The sequence below is a fragment of the Drosophila eugracilis genome, unplaced genomic scaffold (genome assembly GCF_018153835.1).
Source record: "Drosophila eugracilis isolate 14026-0451.02 unplaced genomic scaffold, ASM1815383v1 contig_401, whole genome shotgun sequence".
Taxonomy (NCBI): Eukaryota; Metazoa; Arthropoda; class Insecta; order Diptera; family Drosophilidae; genus Drosophila; species Drosophila eugracilis.
The window spans coordinates 416,052-431,157 of record NW_024573263.1 but is presented as its reverse complement, the minus strand read 5'-3'; the positions used below and the strand labels follow the sequence as shown (position 1 = coordinate 431,157).

At 40.8% G+C, this 15,106-nt stretch overlaps 4 protein-coding genes across 4 annotated transcripts; all 4 read right to left on the bottom strand.

Moving 5' to 3' along the window:
* Positions 1–117: 117 nt before the first annotated feature.
* On the bottom strand, positions 118–1,155 carry LOC108111681. Its single transcript, XM_017221221.2, has one exon. The coding sequence runs from the start codon at positions 1,132–1,134 to the stop codon at positions 259–261; it is 876 nt and encodes a 291-aa protein (XP_017076710.2). The 5' UTR covers positions 1,135–1,155; the 3' UTR covers positions 118–258.
* Positions 1,156–1,706: 551 nt separating this feature from the next.
* LOC108111678 (proclotting enzyme) lies at positions 1,707–3,550 on the bottom strand. The gene is given in 6 exon segments (XM_017221215.2): positions 1,707–2,178; positions 2,243–2,541; positions 2,543–2,997; positions 3,052–3,116; positions 3,118–3,212; positions 3,278–3,550. Coding segments are annotated over 6 exon segments (1,524 nt in total). The 5' UTR covers positions 3,479–3,550; the 3' UTR covers positions 1,707–1,769.
* Positions 3,551–3,714: 164 nt separating this feature from the next.
* LOC108111680 (serine protease gd) lies at positions 3,715–6,078 on the bottom strand. The gene is given in 5 exon segments (XM_017221220.2): positions 3,715–4,781; positions 4,783–5,454; positions 5,456–5,541; positions 5,615–5,786; positions 5,848–6,078. Coding segments are annotated over 5 exon segments (1,317 nt in total). The 5' UTR covers positions 6,055–6,078; the 3' UTR covers positions 3,715–4,601.
* Positions 6,079–7,492: 1,414 nt separating this feature from the next.
* LOC108111652 lies at positions 7,493–8,863 on the bottom strand. Its single transcript, XM_017221183.2, has one exon. It carries the CDS (start codon positions 8,727–8,729, stop codon positions 7,848–7,850), a length of 882 nt encoding a protein of 293 aa, XP_017076672.2. The 5' UTR covers positions 8,730–8,863; the 3' UTR covers positions 7,493–7,847.
* Between the last annotated feature and the right edge of the window lie 6,243 nt (positions 8,864–15,106).

The following is a 15,106-nucleotide window of genomic DNA, read 5'->3' as shown; positions in this document are numbered from 1 at the left end:
TCTTAATCGTTTCTGCTATTTGTTAATAAAAACTGAAGAAAAATAATCTAAATAGACCTCTGAATGAATTATTTATATGAATTATATAAATATAAAAGCTGATAACAAACAAGCAAGTTAACTGCATTAAAATATAATATTTATTTTGCCCTTCTTAGACTGATTGGTTCCACAGATGTTCTGTTTATGTGCTGTAAGTACTACATGTTCGTCATTGACTTCTAATATTAATATGATAAATATACATTTCGTCTCCTACTACTTGCCAGCTGGTTCACTCTCAAGATACTCATTAATGACTTCCTCCAACTGGCTTTCCACTTCCATTCGCTCTTCAGCATATTCCTTCAGGGTTTTCTCCAAGCACTGATTGCTTTGCTTTTGGGTATCCTCTAAACTTTTGGATTCAATCCATAGATTATGCAGATCTTGTGGTGCATTCTGTAGGCCTTCGTTAGCTTTTCTTATAGCCTTACGGCACTTTTTGGCCTTGAGGTCGGGGCAATTTTCAGTGGCTACGATAACCAGCCTTGTAGAGTCTTGCAGGCCATCTAGGGATGTACTCAAATCCAGATTTAGTCGGATCTGTGCCCAGAGGAAGTCACTCACACAATTGCGCATTTGAAGGCCATAACGATTGTTAAACTCTTCGGTGATAGAAACGGCTTCGGGTGTCCTGTGACCTTTAGTGAACTCTCCCACTCGTTGAACTTTAGCTGCTGCCCAGAAGTTCCATTCCTCTTGGTGTTTAAGTTTTGAAATCAATTCCGCCTGCTGCTCCTTGATGCTCCCAAGACTTTCTCCCAAAGGAGAAACGCCCAATCTCACACCAGTTAGAACTTGAAGTGCTTCCATCAGGGCTTGTCTCCTTTTCTTTTTCCGAGTATTGGGTAAATCCGAAATTATTTTCTCTGCCGAACTGTCAATATAATCCGTGAATCGATTAATCGCTTCTTCATTTCCATTTTGCAGGCTGTTGGTCGGATTTAGTACTAAAATTCCATTATCGTCTAGATATTCGGGCGAATTGGGAGGCGTTCCCTTGTAAGTTGTTCCGGAATCATCTCTTGCCAGGACTCCGCCAACGCAGGTTAACAGCCCCACTAGGAAGAGCAGCCGAATGGTGGGCTGCATCTTTCCACCAGCCTTCTTAGAGGCTTCAAGTCGTTCTGTCCCTTTAGATATAACACATTGGGTATTTAAATATGTAGCTCACTTTGACAAACATTTGTTCAGCTGAGGCCAATCAAAGAGCAGCCAGCACGTGGTCATATATATCGATACCTGACGTTATATACCTTTCAGATGCCCTGAAAAAAGCCAATTACATTCCAGATGCACTTCAATTTGCAAAGAGGACTATTTAAATATTGTTTCTTTTTTAATCATAGCTTAATTTATCTTAGTTAGTAATATTTCTGGTCAATGTAAATTCAAAATTCTAACGCTTATGATGATTGATATTTAATTTGAATATTTTGATTTTATCAAAAATATTTTGTACACAAACATTTTAATTGATCACCATATTAGGCATCAATCAAAACAGCTTTCAGTGATTCTCATGAAATAAATTTAGCTTTTTACCATTTAGGCAACTTCGTACTTTTTTGCCAGCGAAGCGAAATAGCTTGTCATATAGTTTTTTACTGGCAAAATAATCTAACGTTGCCTGCCTTAAACTCGTTATGCCAAAAATCACAAAACAAAAACAATTGCTTTGGCTTAAACTGTTTAATCTAATCGTATAGAAAAGCAATTCCCGGAATTCATTGGATATTACTGCTAATCCAGTTGATGTGTTTGGACAGGTCGCAGTACAGTACATAATGATTCAGCGCACAGGAGTTGTCAGCTGCACGTTCTCCCGTTGATACAATGCCCCGGAGTAGCCATTTGTTGCCCTGCTTGACCATTAGTCCACCGCCCGAGTCACCGACACAGGGCCCAGATCCATCGAGGTTTCCCGCGCACATACCTCGCTCCGGTACCTTCTGTCCCCGCCAGCTGCTGGCACAGACCGTGGGACTGACGATCTCTGCCTCGACAACTCTGGGATATTGGGTCGGAGAACTATTCCTTCCATCTACACCCCATCCCGCAACGAATCCAACGGTTGACACCGTGGTGCTTGCCTCTACTGTCCACATGCAAATCGGGGCGATTATGTCGTTGAATCTGAAAAATTCACGAATTATATCAATAGAATAAAATTCTTAAGATTCCGGGTTTTTCTGCTTACGTCACAGGTCTCTCAATTGTGATCAGGGCAATATCCGCATCGGAATACATCCGTGTATTGTAATCCGGATGCTTGACCATTCGCAACACATTTCTTGTCTCAGCCCCATCCTCGCCATAGTTATCCAGATCATAACGTCCCAGTCCGATGACCACCTGTTCCTTCGTCACTTGATCCACACAGTGGGCGGCAGTGATGACGATGCTGGCGGAGATCAGGGAACCTCCGCACTTGAAGGTCAGAGATCGATACGCCTTGTGAAAGATTGCCGATAGCCAGGGATACATGCCGCGTGGGAAATTCAGTTCCCTTTACGATAAATGGAACGAAGCTACCCTCTATCCCGCAAACTACTTCTGACGAGGGAGATCGTGGATTAAAGATTTGAGTTGGCGGAGGATTTGCCACAGTCCGTGGTGACTGTGTTGGTAGCGGAGGTGGTGGTGTATTCTGTGATGTGGTAAAGGATGGCCTAAGAGTCACAGGAATGCTTGGTACTGGTGACTCAAAGAATATATCGGTTGGCGTTTGCGCTGGAGTTATCAACTGAGGTCTCACGAAGGGCTCTCTGTTGGACGACGTCTGCCAGGTTTGTGTGAAACTATTCCTCCGGGTAGAGGGAAAGTATACAGTTTGTACATCGACATCCAAGTTATTTCTCGGAGAGGGAGTGGCAACTAGAGAAGGTAAAGGCGCCACCGGACCACTAATGTGAAGCTCATAGAAACGATTGTAGTAGCTGTTGGGTGGATCGTCTGGAAGAGCAGCAGACGATAATAATTTATTAAACTTTGAAAGAAGATACTCACATTCCCTGTCGGAGCACAACACTTGATCATTGTAGGAGAGCCACGTCAGTTTGGGCAATCTATCGGTTTGCCTGAGAGCAAATCCGAAACCTAGAGGGTTCCGTTCTTGATCTAAGCGCAGTCTCATCCGGATACGGATTAACGGGGCCCACGGTTGAGCCCTGTGAAAAGCAAAGCGGATAAAAATGATCAGAATTTAGTGATTAGATCGATGAAACGCTCTTACACTATGTTCACCCTGCTGTGAGAAACTTAAATCGATGCGGTTGCGACCCTGCTTCAGAGGGGGTAGAGTAATCTCGCCCTGGAGACCCTCAAAGGCATCGTTAACAAAACGAAAGTATCCCGGACACGAGTTCGTCGGCAAAAACTGTCCCCCGGCCAAGGCGATTAGTCCAACTAAAACTACGGCCAACTCCAGAGCCATACCTTCCCGAAATCTATGATTATAAAAATAAAATATATCTTGGTTCCGTACACAACAACCAGCGTTGGGCAAACACAACTGATTGCAGGTATCGGATATCGCTTACAGTTCCAGCTCCCATCGAAACTCGACGGGTTATTGAGTCATTGAGCGGCGGCACTGAGCAAACTGGAAATTCCGCATCGTGCTGAGCCAATAAGGCCGGGCTTCTGGCAGAGCATTGAAGAACAAATCTGTCGACATCTTTTTACTTTTTATTTAATAAATTTATATTATTACACCGACTTATAATGATGAATAGTGCGCTGTTTTTTAAACGAATACAAATTTAAATGTCTTATTGATTTTGCTATCAGAAAGTACAAAACATATTAAAAAAGGTTAACATTTTTACATTTTTAAGTTGAAATAAAAGTTTAATAAACAGTATACCCCACCTAATATCCTATGAAAGCACAGTAGCAGGCCAGACTTTGTTGTCTAGAAACAATCTTCTCATCTCGGTTTTGAGTGAAACCCCCTCTCATAATAAACGTGGGAGATTCTGTGTAAACAAAACAAATCTAGTTAATTGTGATATCCAACTCGAAGAGATTATATCTTAATCATCAATTCCAGTTTTATCTGGGATTCACTCTTTAAATTTTATGGTATTACAATTGATAAGAAAATAAACATTTAGGTTTCCTTTCATTGATAAGCACATAAAGGGTGTTACAAAAACCAGAAATAACTACAATTAAAAAATCTTACAAACGATAGAGCTGTTCCTATATCAAATCTTGTTTATCATTTTTAGAAAATGAAAAACATACCCGATTCTCTTACGCATCACTCTCTTCCCAGCAAAAGTATTTGGCATTCCTTAAAGACATTTAATCAGTGATCATAAACATCACGGGCTTAAGGCTAAGTAATATATTAGACAACTGGTATTCACTATATACTCGTACTTATTCGATCGATATTGTAAGCAATTGTGAAGTAGATGGTTACCGCAAGGAGTTAAACACTTTTTGTACTTTTATTAACTATTAAATATTAAAATCCGGGTATGGCTATTCAACTTGTTAACTTGTCACTTTGAACACTTTTAACTACTTTTAACACAAAAGTTGTCTTCTCACATCACCATATTTTGACGAACCCAGTCCAGATGCTTGGCTACATCACAATAAATGACGTATTTGCTAAGGTCACATATGTCTCCCTGACGAGGTGATAACGATACCACTCCACGAATGTACCATCGATTATTCCGCAGGACTATCAGGGCAGATCCCGAGTCTCCAAAGCAGGGACCCATGAGATTCCGAATTTCCAGCACAAACAGTACGGCGTGTGATGAAGTCCTCCGCTCGTTTCATCTCCTTGAGGCACTGATCCCTGGGCACCAAACGCACACTCACTGTCTTCGGGAATCTTGTCTTCTGGGCACTTCGATCATAGCCCCATCCGGCCACTGCCCCAGTATCACCCTCATTCGGTGGCAGACCCATATTGGATGTCCATAGGCATAGTGGTTGAATGTACTTGGTATATACCATCGCCTCGTTCAGCACCAGAAGGCCCACATCCGAGTCCGGTACTGGACTGCCCTCGTACGCCGAAGGTGTAAGCACGCTGGACACACTGACCAAAGAAGCTCCATTTTCCGGATTCTCATAGCGATCGTGTCTGCCCAGATAGACCCACAGTTGGCTGGCACTCTTGCCATAAATGCAGTGGGCCGCCGTGATAACAGTCCTTTTAGATATCACTGAGACAACGCATTTGTATGTAGCCGTGGCGCCACCTTCATAGAGGGCTGCCAGCCAGGGATACTGACCACGGGTCACAAGGTCGCCACCGATTTGAAGAGGCGCAAAACCCTCAACACCACACTGCTCAAAATCAGACTCTATTTTTGGCTTATTTTGGGGTAGGAAAGGATTGGGTTTTGGATTGGGTTTGGGATTGGGAAGAGACTGGGGCACAGGTTTGATTTGGTACGAAATTTTGTCGAATGGGTGTTGACGTAGACATGGACTGCCGTCGGGTCATTGTGCTCGAAGGAGCATCATCTGAAAAAAGTAAACATAGGGCGTTAGTGAGCTTTCTTAGAAATATTTTCTTTCTTATTTGAAAACTACTAACATTCATCGTTTCGACACAAAAGTTCGTCATTGAATTCCGCTCGAGTTAGCTTGGGCAGTTCATTGCCAAAGTTCTGGAAGCGCAGATACACCTGTCCACGCTCACCATTGTGTATATTCTCGAAGGCTTTTTCCTTGGTGGGATAAGGGTGCAAGGAACTGACAGTGTTAGCCTGCAGATGAAAATATAATAAAATATAAAACCAAACAACCATACAACCGAAGTTCTATTACCTGTCCAGTTCCGTGAGCAGTGAATACTACTTCCCATGATAAGCTACTGATTCCCGAACGCGGGGCCGTGAAAACCCCAATATAATCTCCACCGTGCTCTTGGTAGTAGGAGAAATACCTTTCGCAATTGTGCTGCGGAACCTGCAACGCTGAGCCGAGATTCAGATTTAGACAAAGGCCGAGGAAGGTTAGCCACGAGATTATCATTGCGACGGGAACAACCAATGCCGAATCGAGCTGAACGAGAACTGGGACCCATAGTCACAATCCACAAGCGACTTGCGAACTGCATTCCCGCTCGATGGAACAGCTGATCTCTCCTCAGATTGTGGAACACCCCCATTGACTGAACGTGGGCATTGCCCACAGCTATATCAAGTCTTTATTTTAGTACTGAGCTGAAGTCGGACAACTAACAAGTATTACAGAACTTGATTCTGGTAAGAATCATTAAGTAAGTGAACTGCTCTTTGGAGAAAATCCCCTCGGCATCGTAAACATGGGTCTGGTTTTACAGATAGGAAATGTTCTCTTCTTTTTAGCATCTTTACTCTCTGACGACCTCTCAACCTATCTCTCTTTTCCCGATCTTGCTCAATTCCTAAAGCAAAGAGATAGTCAGTTGTAATTACAAATTGATTTAAGTCACAACAGTTTATTATTATTATAGACTTTTAATATCTGGAATTTATAAACAAATCATTTGGTGACTTCATTATTAATTAACAAAATAACCCCTGATAACACTGGGAGCTTACTGACGAAGCTAACTGGAGGAATCTGTTCTACAAATCTGCAAATCTATTCCATTCATTAGCCTAGGAAATTGTTATCGTATATTCTAATTTCAGACATATAGCAAGGCCAATTCCATGTTCCATTTAATATTCAAAATTTTTACAAGTCTGCAGACTCTTTACTTTTCCCAAATCTGCGGCTGCCTCTCTTTGGAATCCGAATATTAGTCAGATTTAAATTTCGCATTTGCAAAGAAAGTTTCTTTGTAGAGCCGCTATCAGGCGAGAAGGCATGGGCAACTTTTAATAATATAATGCAAGGTTGTTTATGTGAATGTCTATTGAAAATGATGTTTGTGGGGCGACAACACATTTGGCAAAAACAAACTTTTGCCAACAAAACAAAAAGCAGCCAGGGGATAGAGGGGAGAAGTGCTCCTAACTTCGCGACACCCGCATCCCAATTTTTGCTGCATTGTGGCCGCTGATTCCCCAATTTCCTCCAACTGCCTTTTGGCAACTTTTATAATCAGTTCCAAGTTTGTTAAGCTTTGTAATAATTTGTTGAGATTTGGCGCGAAATTTTCGCTTCTTTCCAATTTCTTTTTTTCTTTTTGGCCCGCAAACAAAATTGTTGTGAATTTTCCCAAGTAGGGGCGGATGAAATTTTTGCCAACTTAACGGAGGCACTTTGACACCACATCGGAAAACGGTGGTGCAGGCTTCCGACTGTGCGTCAATAATCGGCTGGCAAGTGGAAGGTAACAGTGCGTCTGACTGCACTCGAAGGCAGCGCCAATTGAGCGGCCTAATTGGAGCGGTTCTTGCTCGGACGCCACTTCAACGTGATGGGTTCGCCAGGCCAGGGCAGGCCAGGCCAAGCAATTCTAGTCGAATCAAATTAGGCTTCATGGAAGGGAACTTGAGTATGAGGGCTAAACTAGGTTAAAACTTGTGGCACAATGTTGAACAGGAAATGTTGGTTTATTTCTTATAAAAATGATTTTAAATTTCGTTAGCATAGCATTTGGAACAAAGTTTTTCTTATAATTTTGTTAACATACTTAAGTGCCTTAGGATTTTATTAGAATTTTAGATATTTTTACACATTTGCATCAACTTATGATTTTTTTCATAATTTACAATTTTTTTTTTTCAAATGATAAATAAATTATTTAAGAAACTTCTATTTGAAGTAGTAATTTTTAAAATTTCAAAGATATTTTCCTTGCTCTAAGTATCCAACACTTGAAAAATCTCACTCTAGATGCGACGGATTATCTTATAAGTATCGCAGGTGCAGATGCCGCGGAACCGGCTAAACACAAAGACAAATGGCTCACCGCAGGTCTTAAGGAGCTGAATTTTCTGGGCGTGCAAAAAGCCAGCTTGAACGGAGCACTGCAACTCAGCATCCCACGAATTATCAGCTGACTCTTCCACAAGAAGAGTGTGGAAGACATTGAGCAGATGCAAAGAGCGTTGCATTCGCGGTGTGCGAACTATAGCTAATAACTGAATATAAGGTCGGAACTTGATCCAGCGTTGACAGTCCTCGATGTCCACATCAGTGCCCAGATCGAGAATCATTAGCTTGCATTCGTGGTCATGAATGGCTTTCAACATTTCCAGCTCCTTGGGTACCTTAAAGCACTTCTGCAGCTCTTCGGTGAGGTGGAAGCCCAGCTCGTGACTGGGTGTCTGCATGGTCCAAGGATAACAACGATTGGCAAAGGCATAGGCCAGCCTCTGGCGGCGTTCCTGCTCCATTCTCAAGTGAATCACCTTCTTATCAATGGATTCTATGGCCTGAGAACCACGACGTAGAAAATCACCCTGAGCCGGCCCCTTTCGCTCCTCCACCTCCTTATTGATGGCCTTCTCCGCCTCCTCCTCCTCGGCCTCCGCCCGTCGAGCACCCTCGCAACAGCGCAACTCCAACGGCGGTATGTAGAGGGGATAACCCACTTGGGCCAAGTAGGTATGCCACTCAAGCTTATTAAACGGTTCCTTTGGCACAAAGTTATCATCAGTCTGGCTCTCAATGCGACAGAGATCCTCGTCCAGGATCAACGGCCATAGCACATCGAAGAAGGACCCACCTAGGGCTATCTTGACTTGAGAGATATTCTTGGAGGTAACCATTTTGGCTACTTGGAATTTCTATTCATATAATTTGGCCTGCCTTTCGAATATAAGTCTATGAGAGAATTCCCATTGCCTCGCTATTGAATGCTTTTTAGATTGACACAAATCTGCCAGCCTATAGTCAGCTTACACCTAGAGAAATTCTGCATCTATACACTTTTTTATTGTATTTGACTCCATTGACATATTAGTAATTATGATTCTTGATAATGTAACTAAATAGTTAACTTTAACGAAACTTTCAACTAAAAATCGAAACTTTAAAGAAATTCCTAACAGTGCATGGGCTTCCATTTTGTTATCGGCAAATAAATCAGCCACTGCCACGCCCTCTAATAACAAAGTCCTCCTCTTTTTTCTACACACAAACGTTGTTTGTTTGTATTTGTTGCCCAATTTATGCGCACTCACAGGCAATAACGGTAAGCAAGAGTATTCCCATCGAGAATCGGGAATCGGCAACAACAATTTGCGTAAATTTTATGACATTCCACGTCGGATATATATTACGTACTACTGTGTACGGACGATCGCCATCATTTTATGAGCCAAAACAGTGAGGTGGAATTTCGATTTTATGAAGGAATGCAGGCGCAACAAGATGGCCACGATTTTCATTATGCTCCTGGTCGTATATTAGTTTTAGTGGGCGGGGCAAATCCGTGGGGCTGTGACAACGGCGACGAGTTTTCGGGCTCATTAGCTTTTATGGCTTTGATTTTATTGCCGTCGGCGTGTGGCAGCTTTAATTTCGAACACAAAATGTTGCCTATCGTAGGGCGTTGTGATTTTTGCTTTGCTCTTTTTTTTTTTTTTGGTTTTCCACATGTGAGCAATAAATTTTCATAAATCAATTGTGCGTGCCACGTTGAACACAATCAGACGGCTAAGCAATCTAGAAAATCAAAACCACAAAAGGTTTGTATTTAGGTTTATGTGAGTGACGAATGCTTGTTTTACGCTTCGATGTTCGGCAACCTATTGAAAATTTTGACTTAGCCCAATTTTCAGGGTGAAAATTTGATTTGAGAGCAAGATTTTAATTTCAGCTGAAAGATTTATGGCAACTGACTTGCCAGCTGCTCTCTGAAGTGAAATTTTAAGATGCCTTCGCCGGAAAAATAAGAACTTTAAGTGACCCAAAGCTCAAGGCGCGATGTTTGCTTTTCTTGTTTCATTTTTTTTTTTTTTTTCATCTATAAAACGCGACAACTTTTTGCAGCTCGCAGGCCACAAAACAAGTTGTTTTATAAATATATTTATACGCGATGTATATAAAAATTTATGTGTATATTTATTGTATTTTATTGGGGCACTTAAGCGACAGACTGTAAGAGAATACCGCGAGAGCAAAAAAGAACTGGAAGAAAAAGCAGAGAAAGCTGTATAAAAATAAGTCAAGGAAAAAGCCGGGCCAAAAGAAAAACTGAAGCAAGTAAGGACAACTGAGACGCTTATTGACATAAAAGCCAATCATTTTCAAATGGCTTTAAGCATTCGACAAATGGAGAAGCAGCCCGGCAACATCAAACGGAAAAAATAAACAAAACTCGAGCGTAAAACTAGAGTCGTATTTTCCTGTTTTTTTTTGTTATGCATTTGAGTTGGCACACCGCAGCGTACCAAAAAAAAAAGAATGAATGGTATGTAAGCTATAACGACTTTAAGGTACCCATTATTTAACTTTAAAGAATCGGAGTCTATGTAACTCTTTTCACACTTTTGGCCATATAACCTTAAATTCTTCAAAACTTAAACTTTAAACTTAAAAATTCCATGATCTGAGAAATCCTAATCCAATCGACTCTGCTATTAAATCTAATCAAGAATCTATATACTCTAAGAATCGAAAACTCTCTCTACCTGTTACATACTTTTTGTAGAACATATAACACCCTTTTACTTTACGATTAATGGGTACAAAAAGACACACCAACTTCCAGTGGATGCACTTTGAATCCGTTCGCGGTTAGAGGTTTTTTTGCATAAATAATCACATTACCGAATTTTTGCAAGGAAAAAGCGGGAAAGAGCACCGCGGAATTTGGTTTTTCCCAAGCAGAATGTTTAAATAACTGGCAGAGTTAAAGGACTTTTTGAAGTTTCTAGCGTCAGACTATAGAAGATCAATCATATTTTCAGCGGAGCGAAACAAATTTGATTGATGTGGCGTTTCACAGCCATCAATCTTCGAAAGATTTTTGGGTGCAATGTTCTATGCGTTGCTCTTCTTAATGCAAGTTGATAAATTATGGTACCTAAAAGACAGAACCCTTTAAATATCACTAAAATTTATTGCTATTTTTGTAACCCAAATTTTAAATTTACTGACAAACATATTAAATGTTAATGCACAAAAATGGTTTGAATTTTTCGGAATTTTCTGACGAACTCATCTTTTAATACAAATTATCTGCCAGCATGTGAAGGAAATTTGCCGTCTGAAATCCCTACAACATGGGCATTGATAAATAGAGACTTCAATGCATCAAATTAAATATTCAATTCCTGATATTTCAGGCCCAGAAATGGACATCAGTACGGAAGACATAAATCCATTTTTGCTTGGGTTCCGAAGGCCAAAGTTGTACACGCATGGAAAGGTCCCATTGAAATATTCCTAAAACCCGCCTACATTCATAATATGAGAGTAGAGTGGAAGTTGGCGACAGCTTCTTTATCTCAGTTCAAGGCCAGAAATTCATAAGGAAAACAAAACCAACTAACAAAGCGGTGGCTCAAGGCACCTCAAGAGATTCCCTCGGTCAGAGAAGCTGGACTGGCTTACAAATGAGTCTGCCACCTTAAATAACAAAGCGAGTGCGGCACGCACTAGAACACAGAGAGAAAAGGTTGTCGGTGAAACAAAAAAAAATATAATATATATATATATATATATCATTATTAATAAAATAGAAAATATGCAAGAAAATTAAAACTAAAATATGAAAATAACCTTTTTTGGGTTGATATTTCATAAATATTCATGAAATATATTTAAGTTTCTTTAAACTTTTATGATATAAATTTCTTGTAGTGCAAAAACCGCAGCAATATATAGTGGGTGTGATGAATTTCTGGCTGGCCTGGCATTAATTCCATTTAATTATTATGACACTGGAGGGCATCGCAAACAGGCCGCAATAATAATGGAGGCCGACAAAGAGATTACCAACACCTTGAGTGCCGAGTAGAGGATACCAGGTTCGCCTTAAGTCCCCAGCTGCTCTAATCTATTCTAATGGCTGATGTCGGAGCCAAAGCGATTTGCGAATGAGCAGAGGGAACATTTGTCATATGCCATGTGGACGCATCGGCGTACGCGGCGAATGCGCAACGTGTTGGACGCAAAAAGTTTGCCTCGCAACTTGGGCCAAGTTTCTCAAGCTCAACTCGAGCGAGAAAAGCGTCGAGCAGTGACTAGGACAACATCGTTTTCACGCTTGCCCTGCCAAGTGAAACCAATTTGCGCATTTTGTCTGCATCGCATGGCATCGCCTTGGTCCTGTTCCTGTTCTTGTTCTTGTTGCTGGCTGCAGGCAGTCATGGAGTGGCAGTCATTTTGAATTTCCCTTTTCGCCTTGCACTTGACATTCAATTTTCCCTTACAGCCTTAGCTCCTCTAATGAATGCAATGGCAAATTTGGCCCACTACTGATTACGATTTCTGGCCAGTTGGGACAATCTGTTGGCAGGACGATCCTTAAGACGCTGTATATGAGATGGGGAAGACGTGCCTAATGGGAACCGAAAACCTGCAATTGACTCTTCTAATAGGCTCACTCTTTGGGATTTCGGTAGGTAAATGCCACTTCGATTTCGGATTGGTTTGGAAGCAGACATCCTGGTCATGATTTTGGAGGTGAACTTCAGGGCGTAAGCTTAAACAGTTAATATTAAAAATCAGTAAATTTTTAGATTATGAGACAATAACTTAAAATAGGAATATATTAAACAACTTTTTGTTAACCTATGCTTGTCATCCCATCCTTATTATACCCATTTTTCCATCCTTTAATTTTATAACAGGTCTAATCTATGATATATCATTTTTAAGTCAGAAGAAGTTAAGAAGAAATAAAGTCCTTTAACCATTAAATTTAGCATGTAAATATTTCATTCTTTATTTATATTATTTAAAACTCTCAAAGCAATTTTAAAACATGATAAACGAATTCCTTGTTATTTGTCCTCATAAAACTCCTCCTTGCTGTTCTGGGAAATTACAGATTTCCTAGTTAAATAGAAATTCTCGCCTGGTCATAATTTAAAAACGAATTCCAGCTGCCTGCATTGTTTTGCGGTGGTCCAGTGTAGGTCCATCTCTTTCATGCAGCCAATAGCCATTTCTTTCTACATCGAATGTGTGTGTTTCAGAGATATATATGTGGTCGTAAATCAATATTTAAACTGGGGTATAGTACGCTCGTTTAGTCTTTGCCGGATGGTGTGGAGGCTTCCAGCTAGCGTTTAAAAATAAAAAAGCAAACCCAAACTCATTCAACTCGTTCAACGACTCAATAAATGTTGCAAATGCGCTTCTCTCTCTCTCTCTCTCGCTCTGCGTATTTATTTATACGCCAGCGAAAAACGGAAAATAGGGAGACATTTTCCGTAGAAAGAGTCTGGAGATAGATTCTCCCAAGAGCTTCGTTTCGGTCGAAAGTCCAACGATTTTCGTTTCATCTGCAGGAGCAACATGAAAACATTTCCAAACACTATTTATCTTTATTTGCTTCTCTTTCTGGCCATCTCTCCTTGTCTCTCACTCTCTTTCTATGTCGCATTTTCAGGATGGGGCAGTGATATTTGTTATTTGCTAAACGAAATGATATATACTGGCGTGTACATGGCTATGGCTCTGGCCAAAGTTGTCATTAGTCATGCTTTGCTGCACAAACAAACACGCACTCTTGAGCTGTCCAACGTTGCGTATACTCGATGCGCCACGGCTGGCTCTGCTGCCACTCGACCTCCCCAAATGCCCATTCACAACTCAACTTATCGATTATGGCATAACTTCCCCATGCCTTGAAACTTTATTCATAATGTTGCCCTAACCCTGCACCTTCAATTTGCCCCCTGATGTTTCACTTTCGTTTCATTTTTGGTTTGCACAAAACTTAACGCACAATTTATGTAAAGTCTATTAAAATGCAAACGTTTCAGTTAATTACGGCGAATTTCAGTTTCCAAAGTCCTTAAGCGAAATTAGCAAGCAACTTTTCAAATATCGACAGCAACAATAACAACAAAGTTTGCTCTTTTCCGACCTCCTCAGCCCGCCCACTGTGCGGCAAGTTAACAGCGTTAAACGTTTTATTACCACCAGCGCAGCGCGGAAAACTCTCGGCCACTTTGGTGGAAAGCCCGGGAAAACCTTTGCTGCGGTTGCCTTCAGCATGAACTGCACTTGACGTACCACGAAATTGTTACTCTTTTTTTCTCCCATTTTTAAAGAATTTTTTGGGAAAGGGGTTTCAGTTCAATATTAATAGATCTACAATTCATTAATTTATATAATAATATAATATAATAAATTAACAAGTTTTCATAATAATGCTTTATACTCCGATATTTTAAAAATCTCTCAAGATTTTCTCATAATTTTCAAATAATTGGTTATATTGCTCAATCAAATATTAGTCCTCAGTTTCAGCGAGAGAGATAGATTAACCCGACTTGCGTGATATTGTTAATTGAAGTACCAACAGATAATTCCCTTGAGCACATACACCGATTCCATCGGGTAATCCTGAGAGGCTGCTTCACTGTGCGGCTCTTGAGAGGCTTTTGGGACCATCAATGTCGAATCGCAATTGACACAAACAGGAATATGCCGCCATTTTGGCCATATTTACGCACCTAATCAATATGGCCGAAGGGCGGAAATGGAACGGACCAACTGTTTGCCCTTCGTTGTTTGCGCCCAGCTTGCTTGCGAAATGCCTCGAAGCCAATTGCTGCCATAAATAATTAGGCAACTTAATTAGCTGCGATTTAATGTCAAGCCTGACTCCCTTTCTCTACTCCAAATAGACCTTGAAGTTTATTAAGCTTTAAGAGTGAATAAAGCTTGGATAGAAGCCAGTAAAACCACGAAACCAAAACCATTAAACAAAGAAAAAAAAACATAACAACGCAAGAAAATCCAAAAAATATAGGCAGCATGCAGACACGGCACTCAAAGCAAATGCAAATAAATCGGATTTCCACAAGAACAACAATAACAGGAGAGGAGGTAGTGGGAGCCAAAGCAGCTTCTAAAAAGCAAAATAAAAACAAATAAAGCTGAAAAACTAACCAGAGGCGAAGGCTGAACAAAAATCCGTGACCTATTCGAAGAACACTACCAGGAACAGGACCCACAATCA

Excerpts from the sequence above, each read along its gene's own strand:
- LOC108111652 (XM_017221183.2), bottom strand. The coding sequence starts at position 8,729 with ATGGTTACCTCCAAGAATATCTCTCAAGTCAAGATAGCCCTAGGTGGG.
- LOC108111681 (XM_017221221.2), bottom strand. The coding sequence starts at position 1,134 with ATGCAGCCCACCATTCGGCTGCTCTTCCTAGTGGGGCTGTTAACCTGC.